The sequence below is a fragment of the Amaranthus tricolor genome, chromosome 1 (assembly GCF_026212465.1).
Source record: "Amaranthus tricolor cultivar Red isolate AtriRed21 chromosome 1, ASM2621246v1, whole genome shotgun sequence".
Lineage (NCBI taxonomy): Eukaryota > Viridiplantae > Streptophyta > Magnoliopsida > Caryophyllales > Amaranthaceae > Amaranthus > Amaranthus tricolor.
This window is the reverse complement of record NC_080047.1, coordinates 4,508,662-4,528,641: the sequence shown is the minus strand read 5'-3', so window position 1 is coordinate 4,528,641 and position 19,980 is coordinate 4,508,662. Positions and strand designations below refer to the sequence as shown.

The 19,980-nt window shown below is 31.5% G+C and overlaps 2 protein-coding genes across 3 annotated transcripts; one reads left to right on the top strand and one right to left on the bottom strand.

Moving 5' to 3' along the window:
• The first annotated feature begins 1,125 nt into the window (after positions 1–1,125).
• Positions 1,126–1,846, top strand: LOC130820907 (30S ribosomal protein S17, chloroplastic-like). The gene has a single exon (XM_057686458.1). It carries the CDS (start codon positions 1,158–1,160, stop codon positions 1,635–1,637), a length of 480 nt encoding a protein of 159 aa, XP_057542441.1. The 5' UTR covers positions 1,126–1,157; the 3' UTR covers positions 1,638–1,846.
• Positions 1,847–2,824: 978 nt separating this feature from the next.
• LOC130820873 (homeobox-leucine zipper protein GLABRA 2) lies at positions 2,825–19,083 on the bottom strand. Of its 2 annotated transcripts, XM_057686417.1 has the most exons (11): positions 18,746–19,083; positions 17,843–18,108; positions 8,712–8,829; positions 8,112–8,312; positions 6,536–6,919; positions 5,717–5,818; positions 4,670–4,879; positions 4,296–4,470; positions 3,946–4,217; positions 3,776–3,862; positions 2,825–3,486 (listed from the first exon to the last, which is right to left on the bottom strand). In XM_057686417.1, exons 1-11 carry the CDS (start codon positions 18,827–18,829, stop codon positions 3,106–3,108), a joined length of 2,280 nt encoding a protein of 759 aa, XP_057542400.1. In that variant the 5' UTR covers positions 18,830–19,083; the 3' UTR covers positions 2,825–3,105. The 2 variants fall into 2 exon arrangements, with proteins under 2 accessions (XP_057542400.1, XP_057542405.1); XM_057686422.1 differs by lacking the exon at positions 8,112–8,312 and having other exon boundaries at positions 18,746–19,081.
• Between the last annotated feature and the right edge of the window lie 897 nt (positions 19,084–19,980).

Below are 19,980 nucleotides of genomic sequence, written 5' to 3'. Positions count from 1 at the left end.
AAAGTTCATTGAATATACCCACATTGCATCTATAGCCTCCTCATCCTCAAGCGGAAAAGCTAACAAATCTCCACTAAGATTGTACTTAAAACTTAAATTGACAGTACTTCTTGTAGTGTCAATGCCAATCCTAGAGCATATAAAATGTTTAAATTCATTCAAATCCATGTATGAATTGCATGCAAACAGTTTATGTCTTCCCCCAACATACTTAACATTGTTACTAGTTGATCGAATTGAACCATTCCAAAAGCATACGACAGTCACACGAAATGAATCCATTTCTACAACAACACAATACAAAATCAACATCACCATCATGTTCATAAATATATTACCACTATACATTTTAAATTCAACAATAGATTCTCGAACAAACTATTAATTATGAAGATCAAGGCAAATAATAACTACATTCGACATATTCGTAGAGCTTAAGTCTAAATGACCACTATACATGACATACATTTTAAAATCAACACCAAATAGAAAAGTTTAAAATTCAACAACAATTACTAAATTCGTAAATTGCAACAATTGCAACAATTCAACAACAACACCAAATAAAAACGTACCTCAATAAACTGAAGATCAATAACAATTAGTAAATTGCAAGTATATGAACCTACATTAATGTGAAAGTTGATTAAAATTCACTAAACCCTAATTTTCCGAAAATTGAAAAAAATCAGAAAAAAATACCTTAATTCGATGTAGGAAGATTATAGAACTAATTAGTGGTACCAACTTCGAATTTGATGACTTTAGTTGAAGGATTGAATGTGATTTTAATGGGGGAAAAACGAAGGAGAACTCGTGAGGTGTATTGTTAAAGCAAAATGTCGTGAACCGGAATGAAGAGGAAGAAGAAATCTGGAAATTTTAAAAGTCCTAAGTCGCTGTTACTAACAGCGACTTATCCAAAGCACTGATCTGAATGTACGGACGTTTATTTTGGAAAATAAGTTTTCACGGAGCTTATTTTGAGAAATAAGTTGTCTAATTATCTTAGTTTTTTCAAATTCTCTTAATTCTTCCCCCAATGGCCAAATATGTCCATTTAGGCCCAACCCAATTTTCAAATGACCATTTTGTTCTCCATTTACAACACAAAAAGAACTTTCTCATCATCACATTATCACTTCATCCCTTTAACAATGTCTCTCACTTTCTCTCTCCTCAAACCACCTCTTTCTCTCTCCTCATCCAAACCCACTTCTCTTTCCACCCCTTTCCTCCATGGAACCTCCTTATCAAAACCTTCATTTTGCACCCTTTCTCTTTCCTCTCTGCCTCCATCTTCTTCAACCTCGTCCTCTTTCCCCATCATCAAAGCCATGAGATCAATGCAAGGAAGAGTAGTTTGTGCTACCAATGACAAAACTGTTAATGTTGAAGTTGTTCGTCTTGCGCCCCACCCGAAATACAAGCGTCGTGTTCGTAAGAAGAAGAAGTACCAAGCCCATGACCCAGAAAACCAGTTCAAAGTTGGTGATTTTGTTCAGCTTGAGAAATGTCGACCGATTAGTAAAACTAAGACTTTTCTAGCTGTTGCTCCTGAAGGTAGAAATGCTCCTAAATCTGCTGAAATTGGTCTTCCTCTTGAATCCCAGCAACAAGAGGATAAGATTCAATGAAGAATTTAGGTAGAAGGTTTTATTTTGTTTGGTTGGATTTTGTTTTGAGGGTGTTCTTAAGTGGGATTGTTGGGTGTTTGATGAAATGCCTGACTGAAATTTGTATTTTTTGTTGTCTAAATTAATGCAAGACATAGTCACAGTTCAATTCATGTAACTAAATTCTGTTTATTTGAATCAAATTTTCATACTTAATTTTTGGGTGAGAATTCTGTATGTATTTTGTGAATTTTGAAATGGGTACACTCACTAAATTTCTAAAATTAGAATAAACGAGTATCGGATATTTTAAGGTGGTTTAAAGTGATGTAATTTGATGCCTTCATAGAGTTTCATTTGTTAGTTTGTATGTAATCCAATTATTTTGATTGATTAATACTCTTAGGCTATTATTAGCGAAGCCAAATTTTTTAGTTCAATGGTGATAATGGTTTTAGTTTCACAAATTCTATGCACTAGAGTTTGGTAAACGGCTGATAGCCGGTTATAGTGGCTGATATAACTTATTTTATTAGCCGATTTGACAAACTGATTTTGAATTCGCTGCTATGAGCAGCATGTTCAAAAACCACTTATTTATAGCAATAAATTGTTTTAATCGGCTAATTTACCAAACATTGACATTGCTGATTTGTCATTCAACCCTCTAATTGCATCAACATAAGCTAAAAATGCTCAATAACTACCTTCCCAAACACCCCATATGTCTAGTGGTTCATGATAGAATACTTGTAAACTCTATGGATGAAGGCACCTTCATTACTCTGAACGGAAACATAATTCGCTGGAAAATTTGCTTTTTGATTTGTTCAAAATAGTCCAAAAACAACCATAATTTATTTTTTGATTCGCAATCAAGAAGGAGCTAGTGAATCTGTAGCACTAGGCTCTGTTCAATCTGAACCTGAACAAATCTGTTATTCACAGCATCCAGGATAATTGTCTTTGGTATTAAGAACATTTTTGGAAGCTTGGGAACTATCTCTAACGTGATCGAAATTTGTCCATAACGATATCGATATGATATTATTTAATGGCACTGGTTAAGTATAGTAAATAAGGTTAAGGTTGCATACATCGTACCCCTTCAGATTAAGATAATGAATCGCACATTTGCAAAACAAATACTTTGAGTGCTGGTTAATCAAACATTCAGAATGAAAGGTTGAAACTGAAAGTGTGACAAATTGAGGCAAGTGTCTAGATATTCTAATAATCCTCTTTCAGTAGATTATACATTGTTGCTGATATGATGCCTCATTCAATTCTCCCTTGTACCTTATAAAACAGGTACACTTACAAATTACAGTTAAGGTTTTAAGACCCCATAACTTGGGAGATCAGATAGGTTAAACAAAAACGACCCGATCAAAGAATATATGCCGAAAGCAGAGGCATCAGAGGAATATCTATGATCTTTACAGTTATAGTTCTCTCTACCTAATTACAGGAAGTTATGAGTTATAATTCATCCATCTTCGCATTGCAAGCTTGTCTTAATATTTCCGAGTATGCATGATATAACTGAGCTGAAAGGCTCTACCGATTCCACAGTGAGCTTTGCTGCAGAAGAGCTATTCGAGACTACTTGTAAAGCTATTGTCAGCAACGACCCTCCTTCCGAGCTCTTCTCTTCTTTCCTTGAACTGAGAACAAGTGGTCTAGACTCCATTCCGTCTGGAAGGATTGAGAACCCGGAAGGCAAAACCGGGACGTTACTGGAGTCGCAGCCTGTCATGACTGATTGCATATCAGATATTTCCACAGGGGCGTAGACCACCATGGATTCGTACGTGTTTATGCTGCTATCTTGTAGTACCCAGGTCATGTTATCTTTGGATTTCATGGTCTGAGATCAAAGTGAAGATGTTAGTGAGTCACTAGAAACTCTACCAAAACTCTCTTGAATTCTTAAATGCTCATAAAATTTGATATTGACTTCGACATCATCAACATACCCACTGTATCCCATTCATAGAAGCTGTGATCAGGGTGTGCAGGGGGTTGGATGATGGTAGACCATACCCTCATCAAAAGAAATAAGGAGGTTGCGGCCAGTGAGACTATCCAAATCTAATCTATCAGAAAAGGCACAAATTATGGCTAGTTTTGTAATTTTCAGTTAGAGAAAACCTCACTTGGATGCTAACTGTGTTGCCCCGATCCTGCCCTTTTGCTAAACTTGCGATAGACTGTACTTGACTTCCATTCGCCATTACATCCCACTGCATTCAAATCGCAATACATATCAGAATGTCAAAACTCAAGCTCATGGATCGAACTTACATGTCATATACTTGGGTATAACCTCGTGGCGATGTGCATCATCTCTTAAGAAATCAAATAGGACATTTGGAGATACAGGGAGCCACACAGAAGAAACAGCACACAGGATAACTCCAATGGGTTCACTCGGATCATTCAGGTTCTTTCGTGTTCCCACCCTTACATCTTCGCCTGTTTTAGTCGCAATCTTTGTCCACATCTTGCAGGTGGATGCTCCTAGTGCTCGGCAGAAGCTCAATGTCATTCTATGTGCCAACTTTAGGATACTCTTTCTCCCAGCTAATGTGCCAACACCTACAGTCATGGAATGATCGCTTCTTTAAGGAAATTTATTCGAAATTCTCAAAAATTTAGACAATTTTCAGCAATTACCACTTGAATCCTTTGTGGGAACATTGGTAGCCATGAAGAAAACTAGGCGTTCGCACTGGAGCTGCAGAGTCGACATCCAATGCTTTGCACCAAAGGCTAGACCACTGTTAACTATGGTTCTGTACAAGGAATGGACTGTGCTTTTTTGGCATTCCATATGTTCAACCCAAGTCACCTAATAATGAAACGAAGACTTCGTAAAAACTTGTCGTTATCATCATCATCATCCCAATGAATCCCGTCCAAGGCAGGGTTTAAGGAGGGTGGTAAAGAAGGCAGACCAATACCCTCATCACGAGGAGGTCGCGATCAAAGGGAGCCTCTCAACTCGAGAAAATTCCAATCACAAAAGTTGAGCATATTGTGTTTGTTACCCTGCAATGGCCATTCGATTTATCTTCAATGATGCAACCAGAAGGCCGTATTCTGCATTTTATCAACGAAGCGTCAATGCTGTCTTCTAAACTGTCTACAGACACATCGACAATCGCCCACTGCTCGTTACTCAACTGTTTACAGTATCTCACAAAGTACACCTCCCTTGTGGGAACCATTGGTGTCAGCATTTGCAACTCAGCGTACATCTGCAAAGTATATAGTCATATAACCTTATATAATCTTTTCCCCGAATATCATGGCTACATTGTATCATGTTGGTCAAGTTGTAAATGTTTTCAAATCTACCGCTCTAATACTATACACAAACGTGTAATCTTATTACTGCAATTACGACTGAACTACATTTTTGCAATACTTTATAGCACCTATTATCAACTTAGGATATTATGCCATTTGCAGCACATAGCTTCAAGAACATGAAAAGTTTAATGGGTGTTTGACAAACGACGGATAGCTGATTACAATAGTTTTTTGACTAACTGATTTTATTAACTGGCTTGATAAGTTGATTTTTAACTCGCTAGTGTGAGCAACTTGTTCAAAAATAGTTATTCAAAGCAAGATAAAATTTCCCAAACATTAGCATTAGATGGTTCAATCAACTCTCTATTTATATCAAAATAAGATAAAATTTCGCCTCATCAAAATAAATAAAGAAATAAACAAAATTTCCCAATAATCTATTTTGCAAATACCCCTAAAGTCTAAAAGCTTGAAAAATGTTCTTGACTTCTTGGCTAACATCAATTACAGCTGAAATGTCAGAAATAAAGGACCAATTATCAGCAATTAGGTTTGGTAGTGATGAAGAGAATTTAGTCTGTTAAATAAGAGATTATTCTATATGAACAATGATTATGTTTTTGTAACACCCCACTTTTAGAAAAAGGAGCACCCAAAAATTGCCAATGACAATGATGTAGTGCCAAAATCTTACAGGCTAATCATTTAAATTACAATGCAAATTACAGTCAATAGTCAGTAATGATGATTAAATTTGTCTAATCAGTTTACTTACTTACCAACTGAACTGCACCATCTTTGTTTGGACCTTCACCATTGCAGATGACATCCACCACAGCTGCCTTGGAAATCAAACATGGGAACATTTCCTTCCATTGATTCTACAAAAGAATTTCACAAATCCATTTTAAGAAAATAATAGAACCATTGCTTATTTACTCTGAATTAGTTCAATTAAAAGCTTAAGCTGATAGTTAAAGTCCCGAAAATATGTAATACACTCGATTACACCAGGCCCCTTCTCATGAGAACCCATTAGGCTAAAAGTGTGGATACTAAACATGTCCTACACATGATGCCAAAGATATAGAAATGAGTGATAAAACCCTTCTTTCACATTGCTCTAATACCATATCAAAAAACCAACTCATCTAAAAGATTAAGACGATGCTTGAATTCTAATAATATGTTATACTCTCTTATTCATTATTATTGTCCATTTAGTTTTGGCACGTTTGCCAATACACGATTTGAATCATAAATATCTCTAATTGCGCTTAAGTAAAAATTATGATAAGTTGACATTAATAGTATTTACATCAGACTAACCAAACAAAATCTCACTTTATTATATTTTAACCTATATATTACGAATAAAACACAAAATAAGATTAATCAATGAATAGTGTCAAAAAGTAAAATGGACAATAATAGTGAATAGAAGGGCGTAGACTTTATCACCCCATTTGTCCCTTTGAATTTGTTATAAAATAAAAACCGAAGTGAGTGATCTTCGATGTTTCCCAGCAAATTCAAAAGGACAACGAGAGTATATCAAAGTTAGTTAATCATAGTCCAAGTAAATGCTACAAATTTACCACATCCATGAAGCATTGAACTAATCTAGGAAGATCCATGAAAACAACTCTACTTTCTCTTGAGGCTTCTATTGATCTCTTAAGCTTGCCACTAACATTGGACGTTTCAACAGGGAACTCTTTGCTATACTCATCGTAGTTAAGTATTTCTCGGCCAGTCTCAACACTTCTAATCCACATTGGCTCCCCTAAAGTTGCCATCTTTTTAAGCTCTTCCAATGCTTTATCAATAACTTCCATAATCTTTGTTCTCTCAATGCCAAAAGGTCCAGAGTATAAATCTAAAGATGTTCTATTATCTTGATCATTTGAAGTAGAACATGAAGCTGTTGGAGATACTCTTCCTGGTGGGTATTTACCCACCACTGCTCTTAGCTTCTCCACCTACCAAAAAATAAAAGGATATTAACTTATATTTGGCTCAAAATGCAGGAAAATCTTTGCTAGGTTATATTAGATGATGAAAACAAACTTTTTTTTGTTAGGATAAAGTTACATATATCTTACCCCAAATCGTATTTAGGTGGTGCCCTCTAGCGTCCACAAGTGAGAGTATTAGGTCTAAAAAATATAATTTTTTGAACTCCCTACGTTCTTTAAAGTTTTCCTATATATAGTTCATTTTTGGAAAGAAAATTAAACAAAATTTATTAGTGAAATATGGAAGGTAAAATATATTTATGTGTTATGTTGTTAGATTTGTCTTAATATATAGGTTTTTTTTTTATATTATATTAATAATCTTTTATGATGCATATTTTGAGATATTGAGATTTTAAAATGACTTTGAAAATTATATGAAAAGTAAATGAGAAAAACGAAAAAAACTGAGAGAGTCACTACAACAAATTTGGCTTTTTGCGACATTGGATTTAGTGGCATTAAAAAAATGCCACTGATTTATATTTTTAATGTAATAATTATTGGTTTTTATTTTAAGCTCCACTATAAATGATTTAGCGACACTTTATTTGGTCTTTAGTGGCATATGTAATATTATAGTTTATAGTGGCATTTATGAGAAATGTCACTAGAGCCTATTTCGCGAAAAGCTTTAGTGTGATTTTTTATTATACTGTTAAAGAGTCTAATAAATGTCACTAGGTCCTCTATATTCTACTATATTGTTAAAGAAATTTGAAATAGTGACATTTAAATTAAATGTCGCTAAATATATTCTACTAAAAGCAAATTATGTTGTAGTGAGTGGGGGTGTTTGACAATTGGTTGTTGGTTGTTGAATGTTGGCTATTAACATTTTTAGTTGGCTTGTTTGACCAGCGGACAATATTTGCTGTTTTTGTTGGCTTTTAAGTATTTTTCTGTAAATAAGTATTTTCTATAAATAGTATAGAAAATAGTAATTGCTTTAAAATTATCTAATGATAAAGAAGTCACATTATTTTAGGACGCAAATAGTAACTTATTTTATGTTGTAATAGACATTTTTCTGGGTTCGCCACTATCTACATGACATTGGACAATAAAATGTTGGTTAGAGATCTATTAATCTTCTTTCAAATCCTAATATGATCAGTTTTATATTGATATAAAAAAATGAGTGAGAATATGATACCTCAGCTTTTAGTTTAGCATTTTCGAGTTTGAGTTGTTGGTGATCATCAGAAGTTAGAGCAGTGTCTCTACTACCAATTGTAGCAAATCCACAATTAGGGCAAGAAGTTTTGTTTGTGTTTTCTCTCAAGTATTTGTTCTCCTCTTTAAGCTTTTCTAACTCTGCCTTCAATAAAGCATTTTCATGCCGCTCTTGTATAGCCTGATCGTAACATTCCAAGTAAGAGACATAGCCCGTTACGTGCATGTTTGTGTTGCACTACAATTGACAACTATAAAAGTGATTTCATTTAAAATCACCATAAATCAACTATGTCGAATAATGAACCCAATCAAAAGTTTAAACTAATAATTATATTTATAGCCTCAAGTGTTGTTATATATTACATCAGAAACTCTTAGTTTAAACAGATTGTTGAAATCAATGAGAAAGTCACTTAAATAAAAATCTTGATAATGAATGTTGCTACTATCTATGTTGCTCGTGTTTTATTTTGTTGAAGCAAAAGTTGTCATAAAAAGTTGAATATAGGAAAATATAAAAGAGACATGTAGTACATAATATTTGATATCAAATACTCAGATAAAGAGAAAAGATTACTTTAATTTGGGTTCGACGATTTTGAAACCAGAATTTGACTTGTCTAGGATGAAGGCCTAGTTGTTTGCTAAGTTGTTGCCTTTGTTTTTCATCTGGGTGTGGTGAATCTTTAAATAATCTGCAATTTTAATAATAATAATAATAATAATAATGGGTAAAATAAACCGTTAGATAAATATTCAAACATTGTACATATAGTAATAATATTCCACATTGAAACTACACAAAGAATAAAACTCTTACCATTTTTTTTAATTTCAAAATAAAATCAATCTCTTAGACAAGAGAGGAAAAAAGATATATTGATCAGAATTTTAAACTCTTAAAATAAGGATAAAAGCAATAACCTTCAATCACTAGCCACTCATAATTTTCGATATATATAATGTATATTTGACAAAATTGAAATCCACTCTATATTTTTATCCTTACTGGTGACTCAATTAAAATTTTCATTATTTGTAATCAGAACTAAGAAATCTATTTGGCATAACAACAAAAATGTATGATTAAGAATTTAGTTAGTATGCAATGATGATTGATGATACGTATTTTTTTGTTATATATTTCATTAAATCATAAGTACCACTAATTACATGTTTTTATTTCATTAATTAGTGTTTTAGCTTTTGATTATAATAACAAAACATCTACAAATAAGTTTAAAGTTTAGTGGACTTTGAAACATTATTTCAGTGTTGGAACTTGAAAGGGCCTATGCAATCATATTAAGATAAAAAGATTTGTGGGACTGCCTTAACTTGAGTTATAATCACTACACTAATTAAATCAATTAGGTTTACATGAAAAGGTCATATGTAGTACACTCTTTCACTTATTTTTCTTTTTCCTTATGAATTTTCAAAATTTTGATTTGGAATTCTTAGCAATCAATCTATATGAAAAATTACACTTAGATGAAAATTCATCTTGATATATATTTTCTAAATTTTAATTTTTTTTATAATTAACTTTTATAAACTCACTATTAAAATTATTTGACTATTAAAATTGGATTGAAATTGCGAAAAAAATAAATAAAAATAACAAAAGAAAACGCAAAGAGAACAAGTTAAAAATTTGAAAAAAAGTTTATATGAATTAAGATTAAAAAACATATAAAAATTACTTCCTTTGTCCCAAAACATGCATTTGCTACAAATGCATATTGCGGGAATACCGAGAAAATAAAAAAAATAATATTCTATAAAAAATTGAGAAAAATGACTTAATGAAATTAAAATAAATTAAATTTGTAGATGAGAATTTTAAAAAATTCATATGATCAAACCATAAAAATGTAATAAATTCATAAAACATGAGTATAAAAATGAAATAGTGGGAATTGGGAAATATATTGGAAATTTAAAAGTTTGAACTGTTTTGTGCAGTTTGTATACTTGATTTCATCAATATAATTGATCAAATGATATTGATGTTTAATAGATTAGACATTAGATTGGTAAAGGGAACACATTATCATTTTCAAACTATACTAAGTAAAAGTAAAAACTTTTTCTCAAGAATTTGAACATGTTTAATATGTTTGATTGCATAGAAATTCGAATAGTTAAGAGTCTCAATATTAAACTATATAGTGGGAATATATGTTAAGTGTTTAATGATACAATATATCAGAAAATTATCATAATTTTTAAAATTATTTAGAATCTACAAAAAATTTATCAATTTTTACTTCGCCCTTGAACTTTGTCGTCCTTGAACTTTGTAAATAACATGATGGATAATCTTATGTACAATATAAGCCTGTACTTAATGCTAATTACTCAAACTAATTGGATATGTTTTGCCCGGCCGTACAAAACTACTAATTTCAAAAGATTTTATTTGAATTTGCTATAATATGCAAATTTAAGTGTGAATTTTTTAAATATAATGTAACATATTTAAAAAGATGATGAAGAAATATTCAATAACATAAATAAATATAGTTGATAAGTATAATTATTTGCACTTATTCATGTTATTTTTATGCTCCTTATGTGATGTTTTAGTGGGTTAGGAGTGTTTAAAACCAGGTACCGAATCGACCCGAATCCGAAAATCCGGATACCCGCTTTTTAGGTATCTAAAAATGTGACCCAATTTTGTTTATTTCCTAAAAATTATGTTTTTTTCCTTATTTCTTAAAACATAAAATTAAAAACAACTTTTAAATAATTCAAAATATTAAACATAAAATTAAAAATAACTTTTAAATAATTAAAGAACAAATGTATCTAACTTTCTTTTACTTATACACACTGGATGAATTATACTCCTATAATTTTGTAGCACCTTTTGATACATAACTTAGTAAAAAATCCCTTGATGATAAGCACAAAACACATTTGGAGCAACAACTTTAAAAATGAACCCTGAGGGTGCATATAGAAAGCTAAAAGAAAAGTTCAAGCAACAAAATTTAATTTTCATGTATATGACAATGAAGACTTGCACTTGTTTAATCAAGAAAGATGAAGAACATTACCAATTATTAGAGTAAAACAATGATTGATACAGATATGCTATCAAACGTAATGAAATGGAGGCCTAATTATACCAAACCATAGAAACAAATTACAAGAATTTCACCATTCAAATCATCAGTTCAAATTTCATAACCTGTGGGAGTATATTCAAAACTCCAATAACCAAAATCTAAATTTTAAGAAAAATGTGTTTGAGACGGATTTGTAGTTGAGATTGGTTTGCTTCTATAACCAAAATCATCAGTCCGTTATGAATACGAGACGCATGTTGACTAGTATGGAGATTAAGGCGATGAAGGCGACTGTCGACTGTCCACTTGAACCGGTGACGATGATGATGGAGTGATGGTGATGAAGGAGAAGAATCGAAGAGAGGAAGAAGATGAAGTGAGAGTCAGATATGGTGATGGAGTGAAGATACGGCGCTGATGGAGTGAAGATACGGCGCTGATGGATTGGAAAAAGAGTGAAAAGTTAGGTTAAATGAGTGATTTAAATACTAGGGTTAGCCGGAAGCATTTTAAAATTTTTAAAAAAAAAAAAAAAAAAAACCGGATACCGGGTACCTGGTTTTACTAAAATTGATATTCGGATCCGACCATAATACCCGGTTTATAAACCGGGTACCCGGTCCAAAATACCAGTTTTTGACAAATCGGGTTAATTATCCAGTTTTTTAAACCGAATACCGGATAATCCGGGTCGGGTTTTGCAAATCGGATTTTTTTGAACACCCCTAGTTTTAGTTAGTGTTGTTAAGGATATTTGATATTTTTGTTTCATGTGCTTAATAATGTATTTTATGTAATTTTTGAGGCAAAATCGGAGTTTTATTAGGTCCTGGGGGTGATAAGAGGGTGAAGGCCTGGAGAAATGGCCTAAGACCCCTAAAAGAAGTGAAGAGATCGAGCCAAACAAGCCCCAAGAGGAATAAACGAGTCGTAGCTAAGCCATGCCAAAAAGCCACGACTCGTCGCTCAGCATTACAATCCAGAACAAAAGCGACGAGTCGTCCCACGAAATGCCACGACTCGTCGCACATCTACTGATCTTAGCATAATAATTCCAAAGCCAAAGCCACGAGTCGTCTCACATATGCCACGACTCATCGCATACTTACTAATCTATGCATATCAATTCTGAGGCTAAGCGACGAGTCATCTCCAGCTTGCCACGACTCGTCGCACATTCACTGAACTTACATACCCCAGGCAAAACAAAAGCGACGACTCGTCGCCCCTGATGTCACGAGTCGTCGCCAGCACTTCAGGTGCCTTTTTAGTGCGTTTTGACGGTTACTTTTTGGAGCCACTATAAATAGTGATAGTTAATTTTGTCAAAAGTTAGTTTTTAGTTTTAATTTTTAATTTTTCAGAATTTTTCTTTTTGTTCTTCTTCTTTGAGCACTTTGTTGTTTAACTCTATTGTTACGTTAAATTTCCTTGCATTTTACATTTACGTCCTTCTCAATTAGTAATTTTTCTTTGTTTATTACTTTATTATTTATCTTTATGCATTGAAATTATTCATCATTTTCATGTTCAATGTTTCAATTAAGTCATCAATCATTATGAATTGCATTTTCATTACCATGTCTAGTGAGTAGTTTGCTTCTCTAGGGTTAGGGTAAAAATCCTAATTCGAAGCATGGGATGATATTTTATCGATTAATTGTGTCAAATTTGGGTCTATGATTAAACCTATGCTTAATAAATCTTAGTTTAAATATCTTTATTAATCTTTTCAATAAAACGGAAGTTTGAGATTAGGATTAATTTAGGATTGAGATATATTTAAGTTAAATTTCTATTAGTTTAGCCAATAAAACGGAAATTTGAGGATTAACACTAGTAAGGTCTTAAACCGATATTAATCAACAGAGCGGAAGCTTGGCATTAATTAGATTACGTTTAATTATGCCGATGACTCAAATTCATACAATTATGAGGGTAATTGACTCCCATGTTAATATTAGGCGATTTTCGACGCCCTAGATTTGTCATATTATTATTATCTTCATATTAATCATTGTCTTAGCTTTAATTATTAGTTTTATTTGCATTGTAGTATTAGTTTCTCAACCCAGCTACTTGTTGATCCGTGTCTCGTAGTCATAAATCGAACAAATTGGTTAACTCGCCTTCTTGTGTTCGACTCGTTTAGCTACACGTAGACCATGCGCTTGCGGTTATTAAAATTTGCAATATCAAGTTTTTGGCGCCGTTGCCGGGGAGGAACAATGTTTGCAACTGATGAACACTCACTCTCCTCTTGCCTAGACCTCCTTCACAGGTTATTGGCTAGCATCTTTTTTTTTATTAGTTTTTTTTTAGATGGTACTAAAAGCTACAATCCTAATAAATTGGACAATTGAATGATCAAATGTCAATAATTAGGATAGAGGGATAAAAAGATTGGTAATTAGAGAGAAACAAAATAAAAAATCCTATCCGATCAAAAAAGACTGTTGAGCAGCAAAAAACGTAGTTTAGAGACGTCGTCCCATTTTAAAGAGCCCTACTGTGCTTTGTTGGCTGCCTGTTAGTGGTAACGAGAGGCGATAACTTGAGCATATTGAGTCTTGAGGGTGATGCGGCTAGAAAAACTAAGTGGCGGCATAGTCCAGTAACTTCCAGAGCGGAAATTCTCTGGATTCAGAGCAGTCAGGTTGTTCTGAGCTGTCAAAAGTGTCCCAGGCTATGTTAATGTGCGACAGGATCGTATACTGTTCAGCCTGTTCCTCTATTTCGTGATCCGCATGGTAGAAGACAACGGTGAGGTCGTCTGGGATGGCATGACGAGGGGCAAAGCGGTTGGAGCCAAAAGGCTCGATGGCGGCATCGGCAGGGTAGATGAAGTTGCAAGCAGATGTGAAATTGGTGGGCTTTCCAGTGATGACAACGGCACCTATATCTACGGGGAGGACAGATTTGAGGGGAACAGATCCATTGAAGTATTGAGCATACTTCTGCATCACCGTGACAACATGTTGGAACCGAGTGGTTTGTGGTGCACCAGCTTGATTGATGAAGCCAAAGAATTGGAGCACGTCAGTGAGCCGAGGTTGGTCTGCAGCGTTCAAAATACGAGTGAAGCCCTGGAGGGCAGGATTCCAAAAGTCACGAGCAGAATCAAACTGAGCTTGGGAGGTGAAAAGTGATCCGCAAGATTGGGGTTAATGCGGTGGAGAGCATTCTGGACGGCTAAGTTGATACCAAAGATGTTGCGGTACCACTGAAAGTCAGTGTAGGCAACCACGTTGGCAGTGATAAAGCGGCTAGAAAAGTGGTAAAGTTGGTCGAGTAGTATGACTAGAAAAGGAGTCGTTCGAGCAGAGTTAGGAGAAGGGTGAAAGTTTTCACTGTTCCACAGAATGTTTATATTTATGTCTATCACTTTTAAAATTACTTATGTGTCACTCTCTTAATAAAAATTTTCCCTCTAAAACTCAATGATGATGTCATTATTATAATGACTAATGTTTATATTTTTAACTTTACTACTTTCTAAATATGACTATAACATTATTTATATTGATTGATTTTTTACTTTTTAAGTCACATCATTTAATGTGTTAGAAAATCATAGAAGTATATTTTATTTTACTTTTTTCAATATTTTATAAAATCTTGTTAATGTTATATATTAGATGAATATAGAATATTTTGAGACGGTTAAAACATAAAAGCATAAATTATTAATTTTTTTGTTTATACAAATATGTTAGAAATTTTAATAAATCCGTGCATCGCACATGCATTATCTAGTTGTAATAATATATAATATAAATTTTAGATAGTGTTTTCATCATTTTTTAATTCTTATCTATATATTTTCTCACAATTTCAATTATACCGCATAATTTAATAATCTCTACTAATTTTTAATTGTTTATCTCAATTAGTGTTGTAATGTCCAAGAAATTTTCCCTAATAGTAGTTGCAACTTCAATTAAGCCACTTATCGATCTAAAGCTTTTTAGCTTGCAATTTGCAACCTACTGTGTTCTTTTGAGTCATCAACATGTTAGTATTCTACAGTATTATTCTATATTTGCGTATTCGTATATTTCAAAGTTAAATGTATTTATTTATTTATTTATTTTCTTAGTCCTGATAGGTAAGAAAGAAAAAGGCTAAGAGAGAAAATTGTGAGAATCAAATTCAATACATTTTTAAAATAATACATATACTTGTCATCGGAGAAATTTTCTTTTCTGAAACATAATAGTTTTATGTTATTACTAACTATTAATAAATCTTAATGATGATCACTAATTGACATAATACATCTATATTATTATGATCTTTGACATGAAGGATATGTAAATTAGTCAACACAAATTTACTCGAGAGGTTTTCAATTATATGTTGCTTGAATTATTCCTTTTATAATAATATTAATAAAACTTAGAATTTTTGGGCAATATAAAAACTTCTATAATAATACCCTTATTTAGCATAAACATCTTATTTGACTATTGACACTATTTAGTATTATATTTTTAATCTATAAGTTATAACATAGTCATGCGAGATCTTATTTAATTCCTCTAAATCATGTGGGATTTTTTTTAATTCCCCTCAATATAAAGATTATTAATATCTTATTCTAATTTTTAATTATGCATATTTACGATATTAATTATAGAATAATACATTGACAAATATGCCCACTCTGCTAAGATATTTAGGCTATATAGAAGTGAGTATTAAAATCAATATACACATGTAGTTTTTATACTAAATTAAATTGAAGAGTAGGAGAATCAAACTATAGTATATGTATATATATCATTAATATTCAATGCAATGTATCCGATCATGCTATGCTATCACCTACCAAGATTAGGTATAGAAATTTTTGTCTTCTACAAGGGACATAGCCCACAAAAGTATATAGTAAATGAAATTAATGTCATTTTATTTTTAATCAATTAATATCATTAAAAAAATCAAAAAAAAAAAAGAAAAAATAAAGTTAAAGGGTGTAATATTTGAAACGTGGAAAATAATTAGGCGCATCTATATCTATATATATAAATATAAATATAAATATAAATATAAATATAAATAATAATAGCATTTAATATGATGAAGACTAGAAACTTAAAAAGGCCATGAAGTGGGCGAGGTAGAGACTAGAGTAGAGACAATACTTAATTTTAAGGCAACGGAAAATACTAACTACTTACTTTTAGTAGCAATTAATAATAGCACATTACCAAATCACCATTTAACCTTCCCTTATTATAGGTATACCATTATTTGTTACTTCAATTTAATTTCCTTCTATTATTAGTTATTTCATAATAATTGTACCCTATAATAATTCAAACTTTTTAGAGGAGAAAATTAATATTTGAGATATCGAGATTTTTTTCATCCCTATTTAATAATTGGTAATTATTATGGTGTCTAGATTTTTTTATATCTATTTAATAATTGGTGACTATTATGATATTGGACACGTATAAGATATCTAATAGAATTACAAATATTAATTTAATTATTTATTTTGATTTTTTTGTTATAGAATCCTAAATATTAATTTATTTTGATTTTAATTTAATTTAATTATTTATTTTTTAGCCACAAATTGTTGAAAATAAAAAAAAATCTATAATTTATTATCTTATTTATTCACCATGCACGCATTACCATATAAATCAATTTACGTCTCTTTCCCAAAACCCCATTTAAGAGACTAAGACTCAAAAGTAATTACATATATTTACATAATAAATGTTTTTAGAAGATAGAACTTTCTCATAACTTTAGGCGTATTTTTTTGTCATTTATAAATATATTTGTGGCCATGTTTGGTATAAATATTTAGTTAATTGTCAAATATGTATAAAAAATAAGTAGTTGATGAAAAGAGAAGAAAAGGTATTATTTTGATAGTAAGAGAAAGAAAAAGGTGATGTGATAGGAAAGAAAAAGAAGAACGTTTTTAGAATTGTTTTTTTCTTCATCAAAATTAAAAAGTTTTAATAATCTTAGAGACATACATGAACTAGAAAGAAATTATAAAAAAATAAAAATAAAAATTAGCCATTATAAATTGGGGCCTATATTTTGGCACTTTTGTGAACTTTTTTCTTAAGAGTAAGTAAAAATATTAAAATTATTAGTGTAGAACATGTTATATTAAAAAAACTTGTTGATGCATTGATAATTAAATAAAAATAATGAGTAATATTTGAATTTTTAAAAGCTCATTAAAGTCAACTCAAACCAACTTAAAAAGGGTAAATTTTAATTTATGAGTAAAAAAATACAAATATGGTAGACCACTTAACCACAAAACCAAGTAGTAATATACAACTATACAAGTAAAAATTATTTTACTTATTATATAATAATCACATATAATCATACTATTATTAAGATCATGCTAGTTAATTTTAAATAGTAAATTAGCTTAATATTGTATAAAACTGTCTTATTATAAAATGAATTTATATAAATAATTTATTTTTTTAATCAATTACTTTAAAAATATAAATAATTACTCTAACATACTAAATTTATATAATCAATCCAATAAAAATAATATCACAATAAAAACCGTTTCATTTAAAAAAATTTTAATGAACAATAAGAATGGATAAAAGACAAGAAAAAGAGAACATACGCTTCCATTTCACGAATTTGTTCCAGAGTATGGCGATGATATTTCTTTCTCTTTTTGTTTTTAGCTTTATTATCAGCACCACCATCATCATCGTCGTCATCATCTGCATTCATCATGAACTCATCTTCAGACCTTGATCGTGCCGGTCCTGAATTCTCACTGCTTATATCAACTGTTTCATCTCTTCTTCCTCCACTCCCTTCCTCTCCTTCCTCCACGTCTACAATCCTCGCCGCCGCCGCTTCCGCTCCTCGAAATATCCCAGCCTTTTTAACACAACAATATATCAACTCAGTATTTATTTGCATTGACAAAGAAAGTCATATTTTTTTTAATCAACTCAACCAAAAGCTCAAATTGATGGTTAAGGCACTAAAACATATTTTATATTCTAATACATATTTCATACGAGAGCCCTTTAGGCTAGAAATATGGATGCACCATATATCCTCCTTATATTTGGCGTGAAATATATTTCACCTAAATTTAAAAGGAGATTGAGATTCAAACTTGTGACCTCTTATCTAATTAGCTCTGATATCATATTAAAAAATCAACTTAACTAAAAATTTAATTAAGCTGATGATTAAATCCTAAGATACTAATAGCCTCTAACCCAAAACTTAAGTTATAAATTAATGTTTTAGACTATTTTGAGAGGCTCTTGGGCATTTACACATTTTGCTTATGCCCAGAACCATCTCATAACATATGATCTTGTTGGTTTTGAAAGCCGACCATCACAATTATACAATCTTTAAACTATAAATTAGCCTTTAATTTATTATTGCTTTCTTGACATGATAGTATAAGCCAATTGGGTTGCAATATGATAAAATTAATCATAAAAGTAAAACAAAATAAATTAAGAAGGAAATTAATAAAAATAATAAGAAATAATACCAGGGAAAGGGAGAGAGCAGGAGAAGAGAAGAAGTCTTTAGAAAATTGAGAATTAGGAGGGTTGTTAGACATGTCGACGCCCATTGGTGAGAGAAGAAGAGAAATAGTTTAAGAAGAGGGTAGCGAGGTCTTATTAATTAGTATATGGAATGCAGAGAGAGAAGTTAGCTAACTATAAGAGGACGTGCAGAAGAGATAGAGAGAGAAAAAAGTAGGACCCAGAAGAGTAAAGGATATAAAAACAAAAAAAGAAGAAGGTTTAAGAGAGAGAATAATGTGGGCTGGTAGAGATTGACTGGTAGCAATAGAGGGAGCAAACCAAAAGAAGAGAGAAGAAGAAGCCAACTAACATGAAAAGAGGGGGGTGAATAAATAAATGAGATTTGATAGTAGTGATACTCTTATCATGTATCTTGTACTAAGTATTATGTAATTATTATGTATTCTTTGTACGTATGCATATTATTTTTTATTTTTTTACCTTTTTTCTCAACTGTCGGCTTCTCCTTCCACTTTCTCCGTCTCCACTCTATCGACTTCTTGTGCCGGTTTCCACTTTTACGTATTATTCTGATAGAGACGGTCTCTTCAAAAAATATATTAAATATTTAGACTAAATAGCTCAATTAATCAAATTAAAAATAAAAAGAGAACGTAAACTTCTTGTTTTGAGGTCGTCTATTTGAGAGACACTCTTTATAAGAGTAGCTGTTAATTCGACTTTTATTTTGTTTAGGTATAGACTAATGAGAATCGCAATTGATACCTAGTTGATCTGATTTTATGAAAAAAGAAATTAATGTTTTAATGGTTAATTAATTTAGTGAAAGAAGAATCGAAATATTTAAATTATCACAATCGTCATAAGGTGAAGATAGATATGTATGATATGTGTACGTGAAATTATTTTACAAATGAGTATATTAAATGACATAACGAATGTTTAAATTATACCGAATCATACGTGGCCACTACTCATCATAAAAGAGAAACGAAAAGTGTCAATATTATTATTTAAAATAAGATGTTAAATAAACAAGTAAAAATGAGTATTTTAAATATAAAAATAATTATTTTAATTAATTTAATTTGATTATTTAACCTAATTTTAATTTTCTCAAGATGATACCATATTAGATGAGAATTTATGAAAATAAACAAGTGAAGCTCAATCGAATGTTAGCCGAGCCAAGCTGATAAAGCAGTTAGCCAAAGGCGCCACAAAAGGGCAGGGG

What these genes read in the sequence shown, in the direction of transcription:
- LOC130820907 (XM_057686458.1), top strand. Translation starts at nt 1,158, where the DNA reads ATGTCTCTCACTTTCTCTCTCCTCAAACCACCTCTTTCTCTCTCCTCA.
- LOC130820873 (XM_057686417.1), bottom strand. Translation starts at nt 18,829, where the DNA reads ATGGGCGTCGACATGTCTAACAACCCTCCTAATTCTCAATTTTCTAAA. An exon ending in TTCAATGCTTCATGGATGTG is followed by an intron (nt 5,819 to 6,535) that starts GTAAATTTGTAG and finishes ATTCTTTTGTAG; the next exon opens with AATCAATGGAAGGAAATGTT. An exon ending in AAGATGGTGCAGTTCAGTTG is followed by an intron (nt 4,880 to 5,716) that starts GTAAGTAAGTAA and finishes TATACTTTGCAG; the next exon opens with ATGTACGCTGAGTTGCAAAT.